At 36.4% G+C, this 27,039-nt stretch overlaps 1 protein-coding gene across 1 annotated transcript in view; it reads left to right on the top strand.

The window, feature by feature from the left end:
- PALLD (palladin, cytoskeletal associated protein) overlaps positions 1-27,039 on the top strand; it is a 180,798-nt gene that overhangs the window by 46,095 nt on the left and 107,664 nt on the right. The window contains 8 exon segments of the mRNA XM_068137130.1: positions 9,452-9,630; positions 11,798-11,864; positions 12,497-12,602; positions 13,491-13,565; positions 15,439-15,580; positions 15,894-15,917; positions 23,665-23,784; positions 24,583-24,916. Coding sequence (XP_067993231.1) covers positions 9,452-9,630; positions 11,798-11,864; positions 12,497-12,602; positions 13,491-13,565; positions 15,439-15,580; positions 15,894-15,917; positions 23,665-23,784; positions 24,583-24,916 — 1,047 coding nt within the window.

The following is a 27,039-nucleotide window of genomic DNA, read 5'->3' as shown; positions in this document are numbered from 1 at the left end:
GTATCTTGATGTAAGCCTAGGTCTGCTAAGTCAAGGAATGATAGCTGCAATTTAAGTGAACATAGTTAGAGTTATTTACTGTGTGCACTGGAGACCTGGGTGCATAACTGCCCTCCATGTTAGTAGAAGGTAGCCACATAAAATCCTTCTGCCTCAACAGGCAAACAGATACCTAAAAATGAAACTCCAGTACTTCATTACCATGCAGTGCTGTATAATAACTTACATCTGTCTGTTCATTCCAGTCTGCTAGCTTTTTTAAAGATTGAATAATAATTTTATGGCTAACAGTACATCTGGTGATGCAAGGTCAGAATCTGCTCCTATTTTAGAGATCTGGTGAATGCATGGAAAGAGATCTTTGAGTTAAGGCAGTGGAAGCCAAGTTCTGATTTGGCTCTTGCCTTTCTTGGGTGACAGTGGACAAAGTGCTTAACCTTTGTTTCTTGATAATAAAATATATCTAATTATCTCATGTTCAATTACTGTTTCAGTTCTCAAAGTCCTATTCAGTGAGGTTTTCTTTAGAGAAATATTTTTATTTATCTACCTCAGACACAGGAACATTCATGTTGACATTCAGTGTGGATGTTGACATTCAGTGTGGATGAGTGGAAACTGTTGTTCTGAACCATTAGATTCTGTCTAGACTGATATTACCAGGTAGTCCAATGCTTATACTTAGTAAGATAGATTCCATGTGATACACATCAAAGAAAATAATGGTGAATGTACTTACTCAGTATGCATATGAGGGTATACCTAACAGAATGAGAAAAAGGGATGAGGGGAGGGAATGGTGGAATAAAATGAAAGAGATGTAGTTTGTTGCTCTTGTTGGCTCTTCCATCATGCTCTGAGGCTGAGAACAGACTATACGAAACCAGGAATGTTATCTCTAATATTACATGTGCTTCTTCCAAAGCACTAAACTGTAAATCTCTTCTTATATGCTGCCCTCACAGCAGTATATAAGACTCTTTGTACAAAGGTGCTTGCATACTTTTTAAAACTTATGAGATATCTTTCTGTACTTTGTTTAAGCAAATATTTGGGGATGTCCCATTGAAATTAAAATAGGCAGAGTTTCCTGGATTGTCTTTGGAATTCATATTTGTATGTATTTCTGTGTGTGGCAAAGGATTACTTTAGTCACAGTGAAAAATACAGAGCAGTGTCTCTGCTTTGGAAATCTACTATTCTGATTTTTTAGGGAAGAGATTATAATCTTTGCATGAAATGAAACAGCAAATAAATCAATTTCTGCTGGCACTACTACAGACACAAGCAGAAAGGGTCTGCTTGACTTACTGACAAATGAATTAGTGGAACAATCTGAAATGCAGATAATGTCTACCACACTTTGACTTCAGGGTAAGATGTTCCAGGCCCAAAAGGGAAGTTGTACAAAACCAGTCAAATTAATTACCTGTCAGAAAGAAGTAAGTTATTGCTCACTGTCTGGCATTTCATGCCCTAAAACTAAAGGGGCTCCTATGTAGTAAGTCATGAAATGCAAAAAGTGCACGTTTTAGGTGCTGGGTTTCTTTTCTTTCAGTGCTGAATCCAATATAAAGTGTTTCAAAATTCTGAGATAATCCTCTGAGAGTGAAAACCAGAAGTATGGAAAATGAAGGGCTCTGTGTGGTAATCATTTAAACTTGTATTACATTAAGAAATTAATGAAAGCAAATACAATAATATTAAGGGACAGAACTGGAGTCAGCTATTGACAAGCTTTTTATGACTGCAGTTCCTTATTCACATTTATAAATTCTTCTGTCTTTGTACTTTGACAAACCTGCTTCCAGGTTTATTGGTACTGGAGGCACACTATTGCTTACATTGCAGTGGAGATTGAAATGTGTGAGATAGTTCAAAGGAAGAAAAATCTTCCAGTGAAATAAAAAACCTAAGCAGACAAAATGAGGAAGTTGCATGGCATGTTGAGGAATGAAATGAATGTACATCAGGTGTATGTACTTGGTTTGTCTTAATTAGAACTTGTACTTTGCCTTATTCTTTCTCTCACTACTTATAGCACTTTGTGATTTTAGCATAAAACCTGAAATAAAAGTACATGTATCACAAAATGACAGCAGGATCGTTCTATTTCTGTATCTGCTGTCCTGCTTCTTGGCTTTTATCTTGCTTTTGCTAACCCATTATATAAAATTGCATCTGTAGATATGTCAGAGGCCAGAGGACTTTCCTTTTTCATGTATTTTCAGTAATTTTGTCAATTGCAGGCCAGTTTATGATCCATTAGTATTCACAGTTTTTTTTCTCTGTGACTCAGAGAAAGACTGGACGTTAGGAAGAAGTTCTACACAGAGAGAGTGATTGCCCATTGGAATGGGTGGCCCGGGGAGGTGGTGGAGTCACCATCATTGGAGGTGTTCAGGAGGAGACTTGATGGGGTGCTTGGTGCCATGGTTTAGTTGTTTAGGTGGGTTGGATTGGTTGATAGGTTGGATGCAATGATCTTGAAGGTCTCTTCCAACGTGTTCTATTGTATTCTATTCTATTCTATTCTATTCTATTCTATTCTATTCTATTCTATTCTATTCTATTCTGAGAGGTTACAACTGGTTTTACTATGGTATTTATGACACAAACAACCATTTTCTAAACCTAAGTGGTACAATCTGAGGTCTAAGAACAAGTGTGACTTTGCAGCAACTCAATTATTTTGCCATATCTCATATTTAATGATGAGAATAAATATATATATAATGTATATAAAAATAGATATAAATAAATTTTGGGTTATTTCAGCTTGCTATTTCCAGTCTGATCCTTCCTTTTCTTTCCCCTGATATATGCAATCTTTTATAGCTAAATTTTGGATTCTTGTATCTGAGGAAAATCATTGTAGGTGAAGGGAAAAGATTTTTATACCCTGAATTTTAACAGCTTATTCTCCTGAAGTTGAAGGTATTTTATTGAGCATCAGTATGGGCTTTGTTCTGAAGGAAATTTGTTTCAATTTCAACACATAATGAGAGCTTGAGAAAATTATCAATCACAGCCACCCAAGTTCTTGGGTGATTGCCTTAATTACTGAAATACAGAACTGTAGTTTTAGTGGAGCAGAGTCCTTTTGACTCTTCAGTTGTGCCAAGCAGTGTCTGCCCTGGCTTTTGAGGAGAGCAGTTCTTTTCCCTTTGATTATTCCAACCTATTCTTCCTCAGTCTGACTACCTTGTCTGTGAGGCACCACCAGTGTTATTGCTTAGGAACATGCAAAGGTGGTTTGCAGTTTGCACTAGATTAAATCACACAGCATTTTTCTCTCTTTCTTGATCTGAAATTTAGAATGAAATTAATTATCCATCCATTAGATGGATCTATTTTAGGTGATCTTGCTCTGGCAGGGGAGTTGGACTTGATGATTTTCAGAGTTCCCTTCCCTACCATTCTGTGTTTCTGTGTTTCTGTGATCCACACATTTGTCAGTTAAATTTCTGCTTCTGAAAGTGACACATTGATAGCATAGGCTTGTGCCCAAGCAGCTAAAAGTCAGGTTTCTGAAACTGTAAAATCAATGGGTTACACCTGGTCAATGATTTTTGTCTTCTGAAAATGTGTAGTTAGAATCAAAAGTAATAATTATGGTGCTTTGTGTTTTGATGATGAACAAAGGGAAAGAAAAAAGATAATCTTTTGGGGCAAAAGACAAAGATAAAAAAAAATAGGATATGAGATAGGATTTAAACCTTGGCGTTCAGAAATGGAAAATAAGTTGTTCAGCAGTCTGTTATTTCATTTGTGGAGGACTGCCAAATAAGCAATGTTTTTGTAGAAGAAATTACTGTATAAACATGATATATTTGTTCATTCTGGTTAGAGAGGAAAGCATACCAATTTTTACTTTAATACTGACTGGGTTTTGGCCAGTTAAAGAAATTATCTCAAATCTGTTCTTACTGAATACATACAGCTCCACAGATGCCTTTGTTCAGCATGATTAAACAGGATTACCTGAAATGTGACATGTCATTTGTGAAATATCATTTGTCCCAAAAACAAAGTGCTGTCAACAGTAAGAGTGACTTATCCGGTTTCTTCGCCATATGTCATCAATGTACCTATAAGGCTTTGAAGACAGTTCAACAAGGAAGTTTCTAAATGCCAAGTTATTCCTGCATGAATTGTGTAGCCAGTATTGAACATCACCTTCTGCACAGCCTGTTATGACAGAGATGTTCATGAATCATAAACAAATAGCTAGGGATTACATATCCAAATATGTCATACAGCAGGTACCCCTTTTTTGTATGACAAACTCTAGTTTGTGTAAAGAAAAAATCAGCATTAAACTTCTTGATACAGGACATGGAACTCTTTTATGAATCACCTATAACAAATTATGACATTTTATGTAAAGCATAAAAATACTGCATTGTGAGTTGCACAAAAACTAAGCACTGTGCAAACATAAGCATCTGAATAATCCGATTACTCCTGTGTACTTTAAATCTTATATGGCAAAATTGATTTCTTTAAAAAATCAAGTTAAATTCTTTAAGTAATGATATTTTACAGTGTGGAAGCAGCTAGACTGCTTAAATTGAATGGAGAAAAAAAAGAAATTAAGTAATACACACTATTCTGATAGAAATGCTGACTCTGCCAGAGCAGGAATGCCAGAGTATTTCATTTAAACTTTCTGTGCTGAACATACTTAACACAACTAAGGATAAAATTACTTTTTAATTTACAACTTATCTCTCTGCACTTTTTGTAGTGGTCAGAGTTCCCTATTATAATTCTTCCCCAAGGCTGTATCTTAAAGTTTCACTTCAGCTGCCATTTTAAATTAACTTTTAAGAGTGTGCAGAAAGGAAAACCTCTCTATTCCTCAGTGACTCTCAAAAAACACAAGTTCCAGCAGGATTATGCATTAGAGAGAACCTTGTACTGTTTTTCTTAAGGCCCTGGTGCTCACTCAGTCAGTGTACTGTTCAACTCTGTTTATGTTTTGTTCACAGTCATTAAAATCCCAGACGCACGTGTTCATATATATTTCCATGCATGTAAGGCTGAGAAAACGTAGAGAAGAGTGAAACAGAAAGACATACTGTATTAATTGCTACTTGATGTCAGTGTGCATAAACTGCTGCTCACCTGGTATCTGACTGCCCTTTTTTGTTTGTTTGTTCTTCTAGTTTTGCCATCATACAATAATGTAGCCAGTGGAACAGCAAAGTAGGCTTTGAAGCATGAAAAGCTAGTATCTTAATCATTGTTTCTCTGCTACCACAATACTTCTGGCTTGCTTCCTTGGAGTATTGCCTTTCCAGTCTAGTGATTGTGTTTCAGTGTCTACATTAAATACCTAAAGTTTTAGCGTACTATAAATACAATGTAGGTGAAAACTAAGCATAGTTAGGGAAAAGAAGAGGCAGCGAGTGGCATATTGAAAGTGTAGAGAGGAAGATAAATGGAAGAAAAAGAATGAAGAAAGCACAAAAGAACAGAGTCATTCAGTGTTGTTTGAAATTTGGCAAGATACTAACAAAATTAATTCCTGTTACATAAAATGAATATTCTTATATTTGACCCTTTTTGGCAGCCTTCATGTGACATCTTACAGTAGTTTCTGTTCTCATTCAAGGGGAAAATTCTTTAAGAGTTTCTGGAATGCTAGTATGGTCTGCAGGAATACACCTAGGATACAAGCTTGACTTATCCTGCAAACTGATAATATATACACATATGCAAAACATTTGTTCTTCTGGTTGTTTCTGTCTGCACACTTCATACAATATTGAGAACCTACAATAAAGGGATAGGGAAATTAGTAGATAATTTTTGTACTTGTCATCCAGAATATGTGAAATAGATCATAGAATCAGAGAATGGTGGAGGTTGGAAGGGACCTCTGGACATCAAGCCCAATCCCCCTGCCAAAGCAGGAGTCTGTTTATAGCTGTCTTTTTATATCAGTGTTCCCTATACAGGGAAATCTCTTTTTTTGCAAAGCAGCTGCAATGCCTTTTTTCCATTGTGATGTTCTCAGTGTCTTTTGATTTTGGTTTGGTTTGGGTATTTTGCCTCTCCAGAAGCTTTATTGCCTTCTCGTAGATATATAGTAATTCTTTTATCCCCAAGGGAATCAATAGGCTGGAATAGATTGAACACAAGCAGTGGTTGCCCTAGTGAGCAAAAATCTTACTTTGTGGCTCTTTTTCTGTCTAGCCATGAGTCTTCCTGGTTTCTTTGGCTCAATATCTCTTTGACAGTGATTTGTTGCTTGCTTTGGTGATCCTTCTGCAGAAAGAGAGAAGGCTTCAAAGGACTGTCTTTGAATATTTTTCAGTCCTTAGGAACAGAAAATCCTCTTACCATGACTATTCCAAGGATAATGGCATGAAGGCTGATGGGATAGCATTTTGTGCTCTATAATATCCCATATCATATAAAAGATGGAAAACTAAAATCCATTTTGTATTTGGGCAAAAGTTACTTCATTTATTTTTATTAGCTGCCCCTTGTTTGTCATTCACAAACTGTCTTAAACTGAACTGGCACCTAGTAAGTTATTGCAGAATAAATATTCCAACTATTTTTGCATTCATTTAATTTTGCTGTGACCTCCAAAAGAAATTCACATTAATAAGTCCTCTCCTTATATCAACATGTAGATGAGAGGAGAGAGGGAGGGAAATCACAATTAGAAAAGGAAAGAGAATATAGCTAAGTCTGTTCCACTGTTCTTGATTTCAAGTAACTCTACTCTTAATTATTGTGAATAGTTCTGTCAACATTACACAGTGCAGTCCCACACCAAGCCTGTTTCCTATTCATCAAACATCATCTTAATGACGGCTGAGGTAATTTCATATTGAACTGCTTACTTAACGTGTTTTCTTCTGTGGTAGACAGAGTCTGATGTAGCAAGTCAGGACTCATTTTCAGTGACAGGTCACTGATATGGCGCAATGAGTCTCAGTCCAAACCAGTACTGAGGAATAGCTCCCACTATTTGAGACTATGTCTATGCATGAATCAAGGGGCGTTGCAGAACCTGTGGTCCTAAGAAAACAGTTTCCTTATTAAACATCCTCTCACACAAAAAAAAAATGAATTTTGGGTTTTTTGTCTTATGTTCATATGCTTATCACAGTTTCTTAAACATTTTCTGAGCAGAGAATTTGGCAGACAGAAGAAAGCTATACAATTTGCATGAAACTAAAATGGGACATATCTGAGAAAATAATTAGGCTTAGAGGAAAGGTTTTCCTTTGCAGGATGTTTCTGGAAAGGAAAGAAAAATAGAACTAATGGTTAAGTAGAGTGTCATATTACAGACTTTTGTCTGTGATTGTCTAGAAATTGAATTAACCTCTCTCTTGTGCATATCACTTAAAATGTAACATATGAAAGACTGCACAGAGGTTAGGGCTCTGAAGGTCTAATAAGCAGAAATAGTAGCAGAGGTCCTCACACGGGGAGAAGGGAGGACTTGTGACAAGAGGGGAAAGGAGGGGAAGAGGGGGAAGAGAAATGTTAATTTTGGCAGTCAAGCTGACAGAATAGATTTATCTCCAAGCCCAGTAGTTTTAAAAGTAGGCCAAAGGGGTCTACTGAGTAAACAAATGGAAGTTTGTTAGTTCATTCCAAAAATGATACTTTCTGCGTGCTCTCTCTGGGCACAACAGAAGACAGAGCAGAGACTTGTTAAGATTTTAATTATAGAAGAAAATTGCATATGGTTTTAATGCTACTATCAACATTTTTCTCCTTTCAGGAATAAAAGATCTATTGTTCAAATGGACTGCCCACAGATCTGGATTTTATTAAGGGGTATTGTCTTATTCAGAGAGCTTGCCCATGGTTCTGGGTGTTATTAAGGGGAATTGTCTTATGTGTAAATCTGTTAGGTGACTTAACTCTGCATTCTGAAATAAGCATGAAATCTCAAGTTTTACAGCCCTCATTGATTGTTATTTTGTGGTATCTATCATCCTGTAGTGTTGCACAGTTTCCCTAAATAGGTAGAGGGGTTCTGTAACTCTTTGGGGTTACTTTGTTTTGGAGAGCAGGGGAAAATCAACTGATGGAGGGAGGGGTTGATGTCTCATTCTGAAGCATTACTGAAATGTAACTATAAAAATTCTCTCATAAACATAGAATTATAGAATGGTTTAGGCTGGAAGGAATCTTAAAGATCATCTAGTTTAAAGGCCTCCCCTAGGCAGGGATGCTTTCCAATAGATCAGGTTGCTCAAAGCCCTGTGCAGCCTGGACTTGAGCACTTCAAGGGATGGGGCATCCACAGCTTCTCTGGGCAACTTGTTCAATTGTCCCACCACCCTCACAGTGAAGAATTTCTTCCTTATAGCTAACCTAAATCTACTCTCTTTCAGTTTGAAACGATTAACCATCATCCTACCACTAAACTCCCTGGTAGAGTTCCTCTTCATCTTTTTTTGCAGGCCCCCTTTAATCTCCTGGAAGGCTGCCAAAACATCTTCCTGGAGCCTTCTTTTATCAAGGTCAACCAACCCCAGCTCTCTTAGCCTATCCTCAATGAGAGGTGCTCCAGCCCACTCATCATTTTCATAGCCCACCTCTCTGCTTGCTCTAACAGCTCCATGTTCTTTCTATGCTGGAGGCCTCAAATTAAAGGAAAAATATTGGTTTTTTTTAGAAAGTGGCAATTTAAAGTCTTTAAACATAATTTTTTAAAATACTGTAATCTTTAAATTTTAATTGACTTTCAAATTCCCATGGTTACTTTTATTTATGTATTTTAAATGAAAAGTGTATGGGGGGGAAGAAAATGGCTGATCACTTTTGCAGCTTGTTGTCAAGAATTACTCATTTTGTCTTTATCCTCAGAATAACAAAGTCTGAATTTTGAGGTGGCACAGGAAGAAGGAAAGGAGGGCAGAGAGAACAAGCAAAAGTGTAGATTAGGATTATGGGGTAAGAGGAAGGGAAGGAAGAGTGATTAAGATCAGACAGAGTTTATACAACTGCACCTTAGAAATAGTTGGCAAAACTGGTTTTCAGGATATAGTGCAAATTTGAGAACAGAAGGCTGTTCCTGTAGTGACTCACCGATTTACCATGCTTTGCAAAAATGTGTAGCAGCCCCTTTATAAAAAGTTATCCACTTCTCACACACAATGGACTGTCAGAGATACAGATAAATGAGGAAAATACAGAAAGTATTCCTTCTACCAAAACACAACAGAGAATAGTTGTAGATGTGTACAATTTTCTTAGCATTCAGAAATGTCTCCTTAGCTTTCAAACAAAGTTTATTCCAGCAAATTATTTCTTTGTGGATGCCTTTAAACACTTCAAAGCACCATGCGCTCATTTCAGTAGCAATTTAGATTTCTGCAGCAGGGTGTAATGCCTTCTTGTGTGAGATGAGCTTGAACCAATCTTTCATGTTCTTTTATTTGTCTTTCCAAATACGTGTGGGCTGCAGATGGTTCTGTGAAGGAAAAGAACTCCAGGATACCCCTGACATTCAGATCCATTCTGGAAGTGAAGGACTTCATTCACTAATTATAGCAGAAGCCTTTGAAGACGACACTGGACGCTATACTTGTCTGGCTACAAATTCCATCGGCTCAGATAGTACATCAGCTGAAATATTCATTGAAGGTAAGAGGGGAAATAATAAGGTACTTGACACATACGGGAAAAGATAACTAAGATGAAGTTTACTTTTGGTTCTGTATATTAAGATTACATTTGTCTTGATGGTATTTTTATGATGCTCCTCTGCTTCCCTTTAATGCAACACATTCTGCACATCACAGGAACATCCCAGAATGGGTACAAATAGGACAAAGAATAGAAAAGGAGGAACAAACAGAGCTTTTGACATATGATTAGCTTTTAAGTAGTACCCTCTGCAAATCAAACTACCAATAATTACTTTCATGATAGCAGTAATCCTTGTCTTAGTTCTGAATGTCTTTCTACATTAAATGTGATTGCCTCAAATGAGTCTTCTTCAGTCATGGGTAAATGTATTTTAACTCTTCAAATTTAGCACACCAACTCTAAGTCAGGTAAAAAGTTAGTCATACTGGTTTTGTCCAGAATCTGATGTTTATTTTGATACTTACTATTAAATAATTTAATATTTTCATGTTTTCCTTATCTGTATTTTAATTCATATGTCTTTCAAACATTTTTATAATAAATGTTTTTTAGCAGTTTTGTCACTCATTAAGTGGTTCATTTGAAGCACAAAAAAAAATTCTTAAAAAAAATTCTGATAACTCTGAATTCAGTAGCATTTGGTTAACAAAGCAATAAACTTTTCACTATAAACGAGCTAAATCATGTCAGAAGTGACTTTATAGGGGTTTTTTTATTGTGTTTTATGTTATCATAACTTTTTTACCCCACACTGTGATGTAATAGCAAAATCTCCAAGATTTTTGTGAATCTTGGGGATTCTAGTAAGAATTTTCTTCACAAAAGTAAGCATGACTTCAGAAATAGTCAGTCTATGCTGCAATGTGTGTATTGATTATGAATTGCTTATGATTTGTATTGCAAATACAGCTATCAATATATACACACAAATCCTTGGAGGAATAGTAACTACTGAATAAATGTCTAGAATAAACATTGTGTAAAGTACCATTTGTTAAGAAAAATGAGGACACCAAGAATAAATGATTTGATACTTGTTTCTTTGAGTTCAGGATATTGCCAAACACAAGCATTATATCAAGACTTTCACTGTCAAGATGTGTCAGTACATAAATGTTATGTATAGGTTAATACAAATAATCTGAACTGTGGAGATCATGGGTAGCAAGTTTAGTGCAAAAACATTCTCCTATATTGAGTTGCTCGTACTCAAGTTCAAAGATTTGCTGCCTGTGTATAAACACAAATGTTTGTCAGTCTTTAAGTGTTAACATTCAAGTAAATAAAATTATATATTTCCAGCAAAGAATTAGTAGTGAGCTTTCCCCGCCCCCCCACCCCCTTTTTTTTTTTTTTCCTTTTTTGCTTCAATATGAAGGAAGACATCTAAAAGCCTTAAGGAAAAGAGTTTGCAATTGAATTGACATGTTTTCTGTGATGGTCTGAAGTACACTGCACTGGTTAGGCCACACCTCGAGTACTGTGTCCAGTTCTGGGCCCCTCAGTTTAGGAAGGATGTTGACTTGCTGGAACGAGTCCAGAGAAGGGCAACGAAGTTAGTGAGGGGCTTGGAACACAAGCCCTATGAGGAGAGACTGAGGGAGCTGGGGCTGCTTAGCCTGGAGAGGAGGAGACTCAGGGGTGACCTTATTGCTCTCTACAACTACCTGAAGGGGGGTTGTAAACAGGCAGAGGTTGGTCTCTTCTCCCAGGCAGCCAGCACCAGAACAAGAGGACACAGTCTCAGGCTGTGCCAGGGGAAGTTCAGGCTGGAGGTCAGGAGGAAGTTTTACACAGAGAATGGTTGCCCATTGGAATGGGCTGCCTGGGGAGGTGGTGGAGTCGCCGTCACTGGAGGTGTTCAGGAGGAGACTTGACAGGATGCTTGGTTACATGGGTTAGTTGATTGGGTGGTGTTGGGTGATAGGTTGGACGTGATGATCTTGAAGGTCTCTTCCAACCAGGTTTATTCTATATTCTATTCTATACATAGTTACACTGTTTCATCAGACAAGACAATAGGCAGCGGCTTATTAGAGTGTTCACAACTCTTGAAGTGAATGGCAAAGGTGGCACAGTTTGGTTGTGGGGGGAGTTTAATGTCAATATTAAATAAATCAGTAAAAGGGTATGAGATTATCAAAAATGTTTTCTTTTCCAGGTGCCAGTTCCACAGATTCAGAGACTGAAAGTTTAAGTTTCAAATCAAAATCTGGAGCTATGCCACAGTAAGTATACAAAGTCGAACCAATGCTGTGTAAATGTTCTTAATAAGGATCACTGGAAAATCTTCAATGGTTTTAGGTATGAATAAGCACCTGGAGCATATTCATGCATGTTTTGTCATTTCTCCTACTGTCATGTGATATAAATGTGTAGTAATATAATTTTAGTTTGTATTAATATGCTTGTTCTGTCATAGAAGTCTTACCCTGCCAACTCTTTTTGGCATCATCTTTTCATATTCAGAAGTAGTTTTAGGTTAACCAAGACTTCATTTGTAATCACGCAGACTTGTGCCTCCAAAAAAGCATGCAGAGGTCTACAATTAAAGAAATAAAATACATTTAGTTTGTATCTTAAATCAAGACTTTTTTAGGGGATGTTGTGGTTGTTTTAGGCTATGCCTTCAAAATTTTTCAAAGATGTGGAAGAGTAAATTAGCCAAAGAGTAAATTAGCCAAAGAGTAAATTAGCCAAAGATTACGTTCTACCCCAGTTTCCTCCAATGCTGATTTCTTACAGCTTGATAATGACATATTTAAAGTTACAGAAAATACATTATCTTATCAGTTACAGACTAAGATATTCTGATTTCAGATCTTATCAACTGCTTGCTCTTTTTCTGGGTTTTTTTCAGGGCCCAAAAGAAAACCACATCTGTTTCCTTAACAATAGGATCTTCAACACCAAAATCTGGAGTCACTACAGCTGTAATTCAACCTATCTCTGTGCCCAGTCAGCAGGTATTCTTATGTATTAATTTTTTAATTAGTAAAAAATATTATTTAAAAAATTTCAGAATTTGCAAGTCTCAAAAAATTCTGTCATTTTGAGGAATTATATTCCTGAAGCATAAAATTATGATACATTAAGAATTTTTTTTTTTCCAAATGTTAAGTATATATCTAGTGAATAGGACATAAAAGCAGTGGATTTTTACCCAGTGTATACCAGTGCAGTACCTATGTGAGATCTGGTATATTGAAAATTACTGAGTATATCACTTAAGTGTGACTTGGTCCAATTCCAAAAGAATATAATACAAAGTGATGCCTACAATGATTTTTTAGGAAAAGTTTTAGATTTTGTTAGAAAGTAATTAATTATTTTAGAGAAAATTAAATTTTACTGTTCATTAATTGATGCTGTTTTAAAGCCACTGTGGGTGACTTAGAGTTTGAACGTAGATCCTAAATTATAAATCAAAATCTCTGTTAAACTGTTCATGGTAAATTCCTTTCCTCTCCTTTGGCTCACTCTGATAAGCCTTTAGATACCTGCATTTATTTATTACTACAGAAATTAAGGGATGTAATAACAGGGGAGGCAAAAATGCTTCAGTGCAAGTGACTTAATTGAATGACGTTAGTAGGAGTCAAGCCCTCAAAATACGTCAAGGAAACTACTGGATACAACATTCACATGGGAAATATAGAAACTCTAAAGCTGGCATTTTTATTTCAGAAGCATAGCAGATGTCAAACAATGATGTCACTCAAAAAGGTTGCTAGAAGAGGCATAAAATAATCAGTCTGTACACGTGAGAGTTCTATTATTGCATAGATGTATTTGGGCCATATTACTGAAACCAATATTCTTTGTATTTATGGCATTGTTACATTACTTTGTAGGTTCAAAGCCCTACTTCATACCTGCACCGTGTTGATGGACCTAAGCCTACCTATTCTGCACCCATTTTTACAAAGGTATATTGTATACATCATGATTTTTGTATTATACATCTACTGTCCAGTAGGAAATATCAAAATTCTATACCTTGATGTAAGAATGTTAAACTTCTACAGTTTTTATAATCCTTGTCAGTACTAGTGACTTCCTATGAAAATACATCTTCATTGCAACAAAGAAGTTCTTATGCCTTTTACCTTATTAAAATCACCAGTGGAATTGTGTGAGTATCCTGTATGTGTCTTATGCTGTCCTTTATTGAGAAATCTTTGTAAAGCAAATCAAGGCATGTGAAACTTACACACCATAATCACCACAAAGCCTCATTCATGATAATTTGTCTACTGACAAGAACAAATAACACAGGTTTTTTGACTTTGCTTTAAAAAAAAATCCATATAGCTGTGTTAGTTAAAAAAGCAATTCAGATCTTCATTGGAATATCTTGTAAAATGTAAGGCATGGTTTGATAGAAGTTAAACTTTGATTCAGTTATTCTAAAGTAATTATTTAAGACAGTATTTATTTTCACACTCATCCCAAATGATAGTTTAGAACTGGGAATTAGGTAACAGCAAAAAAAGAACAGTGTATTTCCCAAATCTCTAAACCACAACTTTAACAGAAAATAGGATTTTTGTTTTGCCTTCAAACCAGAATTTCTACACAAGTGACTATTATTTAGTCACCATTAGCTGAAGTAAAAATGGATAAGGTATTTCTGGTTATTGCTTTAGAAAAACAGTTGACTAAGACAATATGGAGCAGCAAGTAGTTTTGCTGAGAGATTCATAAGACTAAGCCCTGTTGTTCACAACTGTCTAGCCTGGCCCCATCATATTCCTTTCTCACATCAGAAAAGCTCTGATTCTGTCTCTCATATTACAGGTATCACAGGAGAGTGAATAGTTGATTTATAATCTTAAAATGGATAGCAAAGGCAAAAATAGTGGCTGTCTTCTGTCCATTCTGTTGAGTACTGTAATCATCCTCTTTCACCCCTTATTCATCAAAAGTTTACACTCTTCCTGAATTTTTCAGATGTATGTACAAATTTATTGCAGCGGTAACACTGTCTGAGAAGTTATCCATGCACAATCTGATATAGCCTAATCATATTTGTGTCATCTAATTTTGCCTGATTGGTTTTCAATGGCAACTCCACATGCTAGAGGTTGACTGGAAAACAGCACAGGACCAAATCAATCAACACGTAGCTACCTGTAGAATTTTATTTTCACAGTGAGGAAGGACAAAAAATGAAAGGTCAGACTGCAACCATCTGTTTGGGATGGTCTGAGGAATTACACAGTTTTACATAGAATTACATAGAATAAACCAGGTTGGAAGAAACCTTCAAGATCATCGTGTCCAACCCATCAACCAATCCAACCCACCTAAACAACTAACCCATGACACCAAGCACCCCATCAAGTCTCCTCCTGAAAACCTCCAATGACGGCGACTCCACCACCTCCCCAGGCAGCCCATTCCAGTGGGCAATCACTCTCTCTGTATAGAACTTCTTCCTAACATCAAACCTAAACCTCCCCTGGCACAGCCTGAGACTGTGTCCTCTTGTTCTGGTACTGGCTGCCTGGGAGAAGAGACCAACATCCGCCTGTCTACAACCTCCCTTCAGGTAGTTGTAGAGAGTAATAAGTTTTACACCTTTTCCATTTTCAGTCATATTAAGATTGTATTTGAAAATACCCTATTCAGTCATTTTTAAGTCTATATCTGATGTAACAGCTCACAGAAAATGTCTATTTAAAAAAAAAATGTTATGACACAATAAAATAAAGTTGAAATATAAAAGGAAGAAAATAATATTTTTTCAAAAACATAAAATGCTTCTTTTTAATTTACATTGTGATTGTTATGTTTTAGGATCTACAAAACTGCATGGCATCTGAGGGACAAGTTGTGGTACTGGAATGCAGGGTCAGAGGATCCCCTCCCATTCATGTTAAGTGGTTTCGACAGGGTATTGAAATACAAGATTCTCCAGACTTCAGAATTCTCCAGAAAAGTAAGGCAATAATCTGAAGTGGCTACTTTTGATACAAGGCAGGGAAAGATCATGAAATTAGTCTATCAGTATAGAGTTTTTGATGGAGTCCTCTCTTCCTCACGTTTCAGTGTTTAGAATAGCTAGAAGTAATAACTGAAGTACTACCAACAGAAAATTTAATCTTTGTTATTTTGCAGTGTGTCTGCACAGATTCTGTGCTTGTCTACAGTATTTCGGTATAATATGTTAATTCGATATACTGCTGTTTATTATTGTCATCTCTAATACCATCTTTCTTGTTTATTTCTCCTCCATATGATGTGATATGCAGAGCCACGGTCTGCAACTGAACCTGGTAAGAATCGTATGTAAAAATAATCTTGTGATTCACTAGCTCTTTGAGTTTGTACTGACTCCATAAATAGAAGTGTGTTTCTGCTGAGCGCTGGTAATATGAAACCCCCTTAAAGACAATGTTACTTTATTACACCTTTTGTACTCTACACTGTCCTTTACATCAATTGCTTTATTAGTTAAACAGTAAATTCCATTTAGACCAGCAAGGAGAGTCTCACAGATTAAACTCTCAAGAAAACTTCGTTCACGGAAAATAAGTAATTTGCTTGTTACTGAGGAAAAAACAAATCCCACAAAATTCCACTACCCAAACTGTACTTGTAAGAGTTTCATAACACCCAACCACTAAATGCTAGTTTTGCCAGTCTAACTTGGCAGTTGTGAAGTATCTTGAAAGAAAAAGCTGATCTTAAAAACAAGGGCACATTGAATTTTTCTAGCCTATTTATAAAATAGAAGTTCCAGATTTCAGAAAGCAAAAACTGCTCTTCCAACTACAGGTTTTCTTGGTTTGCTTCATCTTCCCATTGTACATGATTATATTCTGGGGTAGTTTCGTGCATAGTAAGTGGATGCAAACATTTGTTCTTTAATGTTTCTAAGTCAAACATACAGTAGAGAAGACAGTGGTACTGCCTGAGCCTTGCTTTAAGAGGGTGCTTATGTTTGAATACGCCTGAATTTGGAGGCAGTTTTAATTATGGAGTAGAACAATGTAACAGAAAAGTTTTCTCTCCAAGGCCTGGGTATCCTCAAAGAGTGTTTCTGAAATAAGGACCTTAGCAGTTGTAGTTGGGGGTGGTGGGGGGTGTGCATTTTAAACTTGTAGTGATCAAATTGGTAGTCTTTGTCTGCAGGGAAAAAAGACTTGGCAGCTGAGTGATGTTTATAAAGTAACAATGTGGCTATGAGGATACAGGCTAGGAAAAAGTAGTCAAGGATTAATCCTAAGAGAAATGCAGCTTTCTCTGACTTCTCATGGAATGGAGAAAGGGAAAAGCACCAGCTTGGTGGTTTTTTGTTGTTGTTTGGGTTTTGTTGTGGATTTTTTGGTCAGTTATTCACCAATTTTCTTATTGCTTCACAAAATTATTAGATACCTATTTTACTTCATTATCATAATACATATGCATATACACACACACATGCATGCTCTATCCTGACAGTTTATATTATTAATTGTAGTGTACAGCATCATCACATCTAGTAACAGCTAATACATAATACATGTGACTGAATTATTTGATTTATAGAGGCTTGAAATGTGAGCCACATGAAGGAAAGGCGAGTGCAGGGAAATCAAATTAACCTCTAATGAGAAACTAAAACACGTCCAAGTGCTCCTTATTAGCACTTGGACGTAAACTTGGATTGCAGTAAACCACTTGGGCAGTTTATAATCACAATCCGAACTTCAGGGTTTAAAAATTGTAACTTTCAATTCAAAACAGTTTGAAGATAGTTTTAATATCCTTATAAACCCATTGGAACATTCTTTGAACATTCCCCTGTAATATTTATTACAAAATAAGTCTTTTGATTTAGCTGGTTTCTGGGTATCTTTAAAAATGAAATCAGAATGGATCCTTACATTATTGGTGCATTTCAGAGTTTTCACAGGAACGGCAAAGGTATTTAAGATCAAGTTATCTCGTACCACTCTCAAGGTAGTGGGCACGGCAAGAGTATGAAGGCATCTCAAAATGCTATTGGAGTATCTGCATTGTTGCTGTTTAATAGGCATAATGGTAGCAAAAGCCTGACATCAATCTCCTTTTTTTTTAATTTTGGAGTCTTTTTTTCTGTGCTTGTAATTTTATCCTAATATATATAAGCACGTCCCTGCTACCCAAAACTATGACAGAGTTATGCTTTGGTGTTTTGTTCTCCCTGGATTCATTGAGATAAATACTTTCCCTGTAAGATTTGAGCATGTATCATTTCCCACTAAGCCCTATTAAATAATGTGCAGTGTCTTATTCTCCACTAGAATTAATGACAGTATGCTTATTGGCGTATTTCTGTAGGAACTAACTCTGTGTATGAAAAGGGAGTGGAAGTAAGCTTGGGTAAAATGTAATTATTTCCTTTTGGCATAAATGATAAGCAGCAGGGGGTTTATAAATAGTAATATTGGTAATAAGTAACTCTGGTTTTTTGGATGTAATGAAGGCTGTTGTTCTTTCTACAAGAAGAAGCCAGGTGCATACCAGAAATTTAATAATTACAGCATGGGTATGTTATGTAATTCATACACTAAAAAGCCAGACAAAACAATGCCTGCAGAGGAAATTGTTCATAAGCAAGCACGCAACTGCTATTCAGTGTTGATGCTGAATATCTGTGCAAGATGGCAGGGAAACCAACATGCCTGTGCTGCATGAGTATTCAGAATTTTGAAAGATGGTGATGATTTCTAAAATTTTTTTCAAGTCTGTAACTACCATGAAATTTTGCATAAATTACAACAAATTTTGTCTGATTTTAATTGCTGGCTGCCAAACAAAGTCCAAATGTCAAAAAACACTTTATAGTGCTCAAAAACATTTGTTATCCCTTGCTAGGTCATTACTCACACAGATGAAATATTAAGATGCAGGGAGCCAGGGCCTGGGGGGATTGGGTCACTACTTTTTGGGGGTACATTCTATCTACTCTAATGTGTTTTGCACTCCTTTTACTGTCTAGACAGAAATCAGTTTGCATCACAAATCTCTCCAGACTGCTTTGTGAATTAATAGCTAGTCAGATTACTTAAAGCCAACATCACAGTTTGTCAAATTACCTGCTCTGTATTTCTTTCTTGGACGTTTTGGATATATATACTCATTGAATCTTTCAAAGAACAGGCTGCCTGAGGATGAAAAATCCCATGGAGTCATTTGCCAGCTGTTGATATTTTGACCATTACTCAGCTGTCTGGAGGCAGCCACAAACTGTATTGAATTACATTAAACCAATTGTCTAATGGCATGGAAGAAGAAAACTATATGAAGTAATTTTTCTTAAATTGCCAGGAAATTGCCACATGTACATGCTTTTTTTCCTAAGCACAATACTGTGTATGCTCACCAAAACCATCTCAAAAGATAGTCATCACTTCTCTTGGATTGTGTTTTCTTGTTCCGTTTGGCTGCTGTGTTCCAGTTGCAACTCCAGTAAGTAATTCCCTTGGAAAACTACCCCCTGTTTTGACGTAATGTTTGAAACTGAAAATACAGTGCAAATGTTACAGAAATCCTTACTGCCTCCTCACAATAAAAAAACCAAAAAACCAAAAACAAACCACCAAACATCTTCCTGACAGCTTATGAAGTTCAAAACACAGAAACTTCAGCAGGTCAGCATGCATGTTGGATCCTTGCATTTTTCAGTGAAAACAAGAATTCTGACTGAGGAGTCTGACTCCTTCTCACTGCTGAGCAGCAAAGAAGGACTTGAAGAGAGCAATTTCCAATTAGCCAAATGAATGGGGTCTGTGTTTATAGGTTGGACTCGATGATCCTCAAGGTCTCTTCCAACCTTAGTTATACTGTGGTACTGTGATACTACTGTGATATGTTGGGAGAGAAAAGAGTACTAAGGCCTGTGTCTTGAGGCATGGATGATGGGGGAAATTTTTCTTGGGATGTAGAAGATAGTGTGGATTTATGTATTATGTATTATGGATTGAAGTATTCTGTATTCTGTATTTACTTTTACATTCAATTCTGTGTTTTTCTCCAGTTCACCAAAACACCCCATCTTAAGTCTGATTGCTACAAGTGGTCTTGTTGATACTTCCAAATTTAAAGCAAGCTTCTGATCTTTTATTTATTATGTGATTTTTACTCTTTTATCTTACATTGGTGATCTTCCTCTTCAGTTGTGCACATTAAAGCTTATTGGAGTTCATTAATCATCACAGTTAACATTCCAGATTATGTTGATTTGAGCTTCAATGTATACACTTGACTCAACATCAGACTAGCCATCTTAGGCATCTACAGCTTCATAGCTGTCTTAGTGTAAGCTTTAGCACAAACTTTTCCTTGACCTCTTCTCAAAACTGAGCACTGCTTTAGGGACCAGAGCCCATGTTGCCATAGCAGTATTCCTATTTATTATGCCTGAACTGGTTAGATAGCAGCTGTCCCAGGCATTGATTACATATAATACAACCTAGGTTCTGTACCCTAAAACTGCATTGTACAGACCACAACCACATTTGCTGTTCTTTAGTTTTCTTCTCAATATTTAGCAAGTGTTGTTTGAGATATCTTCAAGCATAGTCAGTTCTGTATATCTTAAAAACATTTTCAATTCATTTCTTAAATTACATAAAGCTTATTTAAATGAGACAGAACTGCTGCCTGACTGGCTAAGGGTATACACAATACTGATCATCAGAAACAGGTAAATTGACTACCTTTTTCTTTTACTCATTATTGCAGGTTAAGGCATCTACTGGTCTACAATAGTATAACCTATTATGCTCCTCTGCATATTCAGGTGTTCTCTATTTTCACGCTTTTTCCTTTCTCTTTATATAAAAGATGCACAGACACCTAAATGAGAAGTTACCTGATGGGCCTATTGCTTTGTTATTAAACTGTAGTTAAACTTCTGATGGTGAGGAGAACAAGAGGGAGTATGAGAGATAACTTGTCTACAAGATGGCAGGGTTGTGTTTGATTGGATTTTTACCAGGAAACCATCACTGTGAGTGCTCACTGTTTGTGGAGCAGAAGACTTGGAACTTTAAACCTGCATATACAGGAATAGCTCTGTTCATTGCTTTATAATCAATAACTACTAATAACAGACGTTACTTATTTCCCAGGACTGTTTGTGCATTACAGTGGAGGAAAATAATGGTCACATTTGGAGATGAAGGTGCAGATACAAGAACTACTCTGTCTTTAATGTAATACATTGAAACACTCTGAAGTAAACACATTGACAATGACTAAATTTGTCAAAATGCAACAGTTTTCTATCTTACCAGAGATTATACTTCCTAATGGACTCATGAACAATAAAGGGGAAATATTACTTTGTAAAATGTAATCTTTCTCTCTAAATAACTGACAAAATGGTCAAGTACTTGCATGCCTAAGCATTTTACATGTTTCAGTGAACAGAATGCTTTTGTATTCATCTAGTCAAGTGTTAAATATGTTTTAAGGCCCTGAGAACAGCATTTCAGAGCTGCTTTCTGGAACACATTCTTGTGATGAAATTATTTGTCGGCTGATGATTGCTGAGAAGTAGAACAGACATTATTTATTTCAAATCATAAGATTCTACTTAGCACAGTAACAAAAAGAAATAATTAAGGCAGGATATAAAGCCTGAGAAATACTTGTACTCGGCACACTATGTATCTGCAGGCCTCTAAAGAATGTTTCTTTTGTCAAAGTATCTTATTTCTATGCTTTCCACGGTAGTAAGCCTTTTAGCAAGGAGCTAGATGTCAGTGATTCTTGGTTAGGGGGGCACAAAATTAACAATGACAATGCACTGCTTGCATGTGCTTTTTTCCCAAGCTGCCTTTTGATTAGTTCTTGAGAGCTTTTATGTTTTCATTTTAGCCAGTATGATCATGATTGATCACAGACATATTGTAGTTCGTTCATCTGCCTGAGAGGACTATTTTGAACTCTGATTATTTTCATCACTAATTTACATGTTCTTTCAGTGACAAGGGTTACTGCAATTTAACATGTATAATTTTCAAGCGTACCACTTCAGTGAACAAACCACATCATGATAAAATCCATGAGAATTCTTTTATTACTGAAAAGCGAAGATCAGCCCTTCTCATGTGATCATTTTAAATACTTTAAAAATGGAAAGAACATTCATTATTCATTAGTTAGATCTGCTGTTTGAAAAGTAGGAATTCTCCTGGTTGCTATACTTTGGAGTACCTTTGCCCTCATTCAAACAGCAGTTCTTGGCATGCTGGGAGTGATTCTCTTCTGCAGTTCTGAAATATCCAGCTTTCAGAGTTCTGCTGTTAAATGAACAGGAAACTATTGTGCTGTATGTATCATATTTCATCCCCAGAGTCAGTTCAATCCAGGAGTATGCACGTGTGGTTAACAATATAGCTTCAACTGCTTATGACACACCAAGACTCTAAAAAAACCCAATCTCAGTAGTTCAAAACCTAGCTTGTGTTACCCATTACTTTCCTGATAAGACCTTTCATGAGTCATTAATCTTCATCTGGGTCAGATAAGATCCAATGTGCTACAGTATTACTAGACATGCCTCTTGCAGCTACACAGAATGACTGGCTTGTGTTGCCAAGAGAAAAAAAAAATCATGTTCTGCTGTCTGAAACACAACCCTGTGCCAAATATTTAGTTAGTCATTCATTTTTTAGTCCATTTCCAGTACAGGAATTTTTTTGATACATTGTCAATTAAAACTGGATAAATTACATAACTTTTTTTGTCTGCTGTCTAGAGACAGTAGTCTGCCATTCCACAGTGAAAGTTAAGAAAGAAAACAGAGAAGTGATAGAAAATGTTTTCCTTCTTTAAACTAAAAGAAGTGAAGCTTACCTTACTGAATCTCTTCTACTGAACAATTTTCACGTGAAATTGAAGTTTTAAATATTTTTCCCTCAATTTTCAGCTTGTTTTTATTAGCTGTATTCCATTGATTTTGTGATAATATGTGGGATTCCAAATAACTGTCCAAAATGTGAAATTGTTTGTTTTCTAATGAAACTCAATTCTATAAAACTTCCCCACTTTCATTTTGAGATTAGAAAATTAGTACAAGCAAAAGAAACTCCTAACTTACAATGCAATATTATTCAAGTCTAAAATTTTCTAGGGATGTTGAGTAAATACTAGGATTATTTAGATAAAGTATACTGTGAACTTTTAAAAATGTTAGAATACCACTGAAAGTAGAGATAAAATAAAGTGACTTTTCCTGAAGATTCTGGGAAAAAATATGCCTAAATTATCTAATATGTCCATTATAAAATGATGGAGTTTATTTAGAAAACATTACTGCAAGACCTAACCTGAAAAGGGAATGGTCCAGTCTTCATACAAATTTTCTGACTGAGGCCCTGTTGTAATCAAAGCATATATCGTAGCATATTGAAGTAAAATGAACAGATTTTAAACAGCCACAGAATATATCTGTATTGCAGCACTTGTCAGAGTTGCTGGAAATGATCTTTTGTCCTGTTTTCAATTTATCCATCCTCACTGTTGTTCAGACAGACAGACGTTATCTTCCCAAACTCTGCAGAAGGGAAATATTTATGGATGCAGAGTTTTTCATTCTGGTCAGTCTGAACAAAAAAAAAAATAATAATTCAGAGTGATGACAAAATACTTTCTGGTTTTACTGGGAATAGGATTTCATCTGAACTATTGGAAAGGAGGAATGATGTGACATTCATTTAGCTTGCAATTATTAATAGTGTATGGAAACCAATACATCGACTTGTACGAATTAGTACTATCCTGTGTGCATAAAATGACTGCATAGACTTGAGACTGCAAAATTACTGTTCAAGAGAGGTCTATTTTGAAAAATTAACTTGATGAATTTATTCATTTTAGATGCAAAGTTATTTTCATTAATACCATTTATTATGGAAGCTTTTCTGTAATTCTCACAAGATTTCTTTTCATGAGCACATTCTACCATTCTTCTAACATAAAATGGAAAAATATTACATGGCACTTTAAATACTTTATAATGCAACCTATTTTTCTGTTTATTTCCAGAAGAGATATGCACTCTTGTAATTGCAGAAACTTTTCCTGAAGATTCAGGACTTTTCACATGCACAGCAACAAATGAATATGGCTCAGTAACAAGCAGTGCCCAACTAATTGTTTGTTCAGGTATGTGACAAAGAGAAAGCGGGATTCTTTTATCATTGTTCTTAGATACTTTACATGTGAAGTTATCAGTCTGCTTCCCTTGTAAAAATGGGCTGCTGTCAGACAGGGGTTTTGTCAGCTTCAGAGTATTCATATAAAGCAAACTGAATGTTTTTATTGGCTCATTTCCTAGTTTAATATTTTTGTTTGTGTAAAATGCATTTGTAAAGTGTCTGCCACAAGCCTGGCAGATTTGTAAACATGAAGGTTCTGAGACTAGATGGCAGCAGAGGCAAAATGAAAGTAGATAAAATTATGCTCCCACAGGTAGCATATGCGATTTGTAAAAAAAAATAAATATATATATATATATATACCTGCCACATGCTATGTTCAGTTTCGTTGTTCAGTTTCGTAATATATTTGCATGCATACTGTTGCGGAATGCACTAACACAGCTGCCCTTGCAAAGATGCCATACATCCTTCAGCACTTTTAAATGAGTTGTTCTTAAATGATGCTGAGACTTCAGGAAGAGGAAATACTGTTTCAGGTGTTGTTTGCCAATCTCAGTTAGTGGCTGGATCCCTGAAAAAGATTTGGAGGGATCCATAAGGTTCATTATTCCATAAGGTCCATTATGCCTGTTGCATGGGGCAGAGTCAGAAAATGAATAGCCAAAGAGGTTTAGAAAAATATCTGCACAGACCCAAAGAGATCTCACCTTTAATGAACTGAAAATACAGCATGTATGTACCATGTACTTTGTCTACGGTTTATTGGAGAGATATTTTTTTTTATTTCTTTTATCCAACTCAGAAAGCTTTAGTCAGGAATCACTGACAAGAGAATCAAACAGTGATGATTTCCACCATTTCCCACCACTTCCTCCAGCTGAACATAGCTCTTTGGAGCATCCTCCTAAGAAACATACAGAGACCCACCAAGCAAACAGCACTGAGTTGAAATCTGATGTGGCAGCCCTTCAACTACAGCTCAGTTCAGCTGAGGAAAAAACAAATGGCATCCACCTCGTTCATGGAGTTAATGGAATGATTAACAGCAAGCCAAATAGTGATAAATCCGTCCCACCTTCAGCTGTTGTGCTTTCACCCACAAAGGAGCCACCACCTGTGCTTGCCAAACCAAAGCTGTGAGTATTTTTTGTGTTTGCTGTTGGGTTTTTTTCCCTACAAACTTAATATTGGTTGAAAGCAAATTTTTGCCTAGAGCAGTTTAGAGTTAGACAAATAATAGACAATGACTAGTTCCTCCCACCGTGTTTCAGTAATAGCTATTATGTCATAGTCTTCCAGCAGTATGGTAGCTTCCAACTCCTCCTGTTTGTTGCCCGTGCTGTGTGCATTTGCATAGAAGCACTTCAGCTGGACTGTCAGACATGTCCCCTTTCAAGAGAATCACCCCTTAATTCCCTTAATGTGTTTCCTTGATGTTTCCCTGTTGGCTGTTATTACCCCAGTCACTGTACCTGAATGTCAGAGTGGCCTGAGATTCTTTCTTAGTGTTCCTGTTTTGACACTGATTACCCATCTTTATTCTGAATGTTCTTGGGTTTATGTAGTCAACATATATTCAGATGTATAGTGTATGTATATTTCTTCCATTATGGTTATGTATAACACGTAACTCATTCTGTTGTCAGAGAGATTACAGTGGCTCTGGCTCTTGCATAACTAAAAATCTTGAAATTAAAAGCTCAAGGAGAGGAGAAATATGTGGAAGAGAATTACCTTATATTAGTGATGATACTTTACTTGTGCAAGAGTGATGCTGTTAACTTATAGCTTGATTTTAGCATTGTGCAAACTCTTTTCCATCTCCTTCGTGAATATTTGTAGTGTAACAAAGGAACTAAATTGCTATTTTATGTAATGAGAAAGATTTATAAATGATAAAAATGTGTTTAAGAGGAAGTATGAAATATGGTCTTCAAGTTTATCAAGGTATTTGCTTATTTACATATTTTCACAGGATAATTTGCAAAATATAGAAATGCTGGGTTTTAGCAATCATGTCCTGATTGCACAAAAACACATGCTTGAGGCAGCAAGCCAGGGCTGCCATTCTGCACTCACCACTTTTTTCTTTCTGTTGTGCTTTGTCATTCTAAGCAGTCTCTGACAACTGTAGAAGAGAGGAAGGAGTGAAAGTAGAAGAAAGACAGTGGTAGAATAACAGTATATATGATGGTGATTGCATGTATGGATGGGAGGTTGCTGAGGATGTCAACTTATAGATGATATGTAATGTGTAGTAAGCCAGGTGATCTTGTACTCAGCTCATCTGTTGCAAGACCCTTTTGTGAAGAAAAGGACCTATTTGCTCCAGCAGAGGTATAAAAAGTCCTTTTCACTCCATGCTTTCCTTCCCAGAAGTGAGGCTGCCCTAGATAAATGAAAGAATGCTGGGTAATAGACTTCCCACTGCATAATGATCACTGCTACCTGGGCAAAATTTGTTCTGTTTTCAAATGTAGAGTCAATGTATAAACAGAGGTTAACATTGTATGCAATGATGTGAGTGGGATGCTATTACATGAATCCTTTTGTTTGCTGATGTCCAAATTGATGACCTTGGAATCCCTAGTGCAATTGCTCTTAAGTCCTGTATTGTACTTGGTGTACAATATAAATCTAATGCTTGGCCAAAGCCAGCATAAGTCATAAATGGAAATCTTGTCTTCCCTTCAGACAAGTGTTTTGCTCCCAAGTATAGTGATAGCATAAAAAAGGGAAGGAGGAAGACAAGGAAAGTCTGGCTGCACAGACTTGAAATCAGCTTTCAGCACTTGGGTAATTGCATCCTAAGTCAAAGCTAAAAAAGTATTTACATAAAAATGGTTGAGTGGTAAAGTATCTATCTCAACCATGAGAGTGATCCCCCTAGAAAAGAACTCATCTGTGAAGTTGTATCTGTCTACAGAGTACTAGTATTTATAGTGGATCTTAGGAATAAGTTCTTCAGTACAAGGGTGGTGAGACTCTGGAATAGGCTGCCCAGGGAGGTTGTGGATGCCTCCTCCCTGCGGGGTGTTCAAGGCCATGTTGGATGAGGCCTTGAGCAGCCAAGTCTAGTTGAGAGATGTCCCTGCCCATGGTAGGGAGGTTGGAGTAAGGGAATGTCCCTTCCAAAGTAAGCCATTCTATGACTGTAATGAAGAAGCAGCATATATTAACTATGCCATAACAGCAAACATGTTTATTATAACTTTTGTTTTAATTGTTTAAACACCTAAGCTAATATTGTAGAAATCTT

Source organism: Melanerpes formicivorus, unplaced genomic scaffold, assembly GCF_026170545.1.
Source record: "Melanerpes formicivorus ecotype bairdi unplaced genomic scaffold, bMelFor1.0.p_v2 SCAF_4, whole genome shotgun sequence".
In the NCBI taxonomy this organism is placed as follows: Eukaryota; Metazoa; Chordata; class Aves; order Piciformes; family Picidae; genus Melanerpes; species Melanerpes formicivorus.
This window is presented reverse-complemented; position numbering and strand designations above follow the sequence as displayed.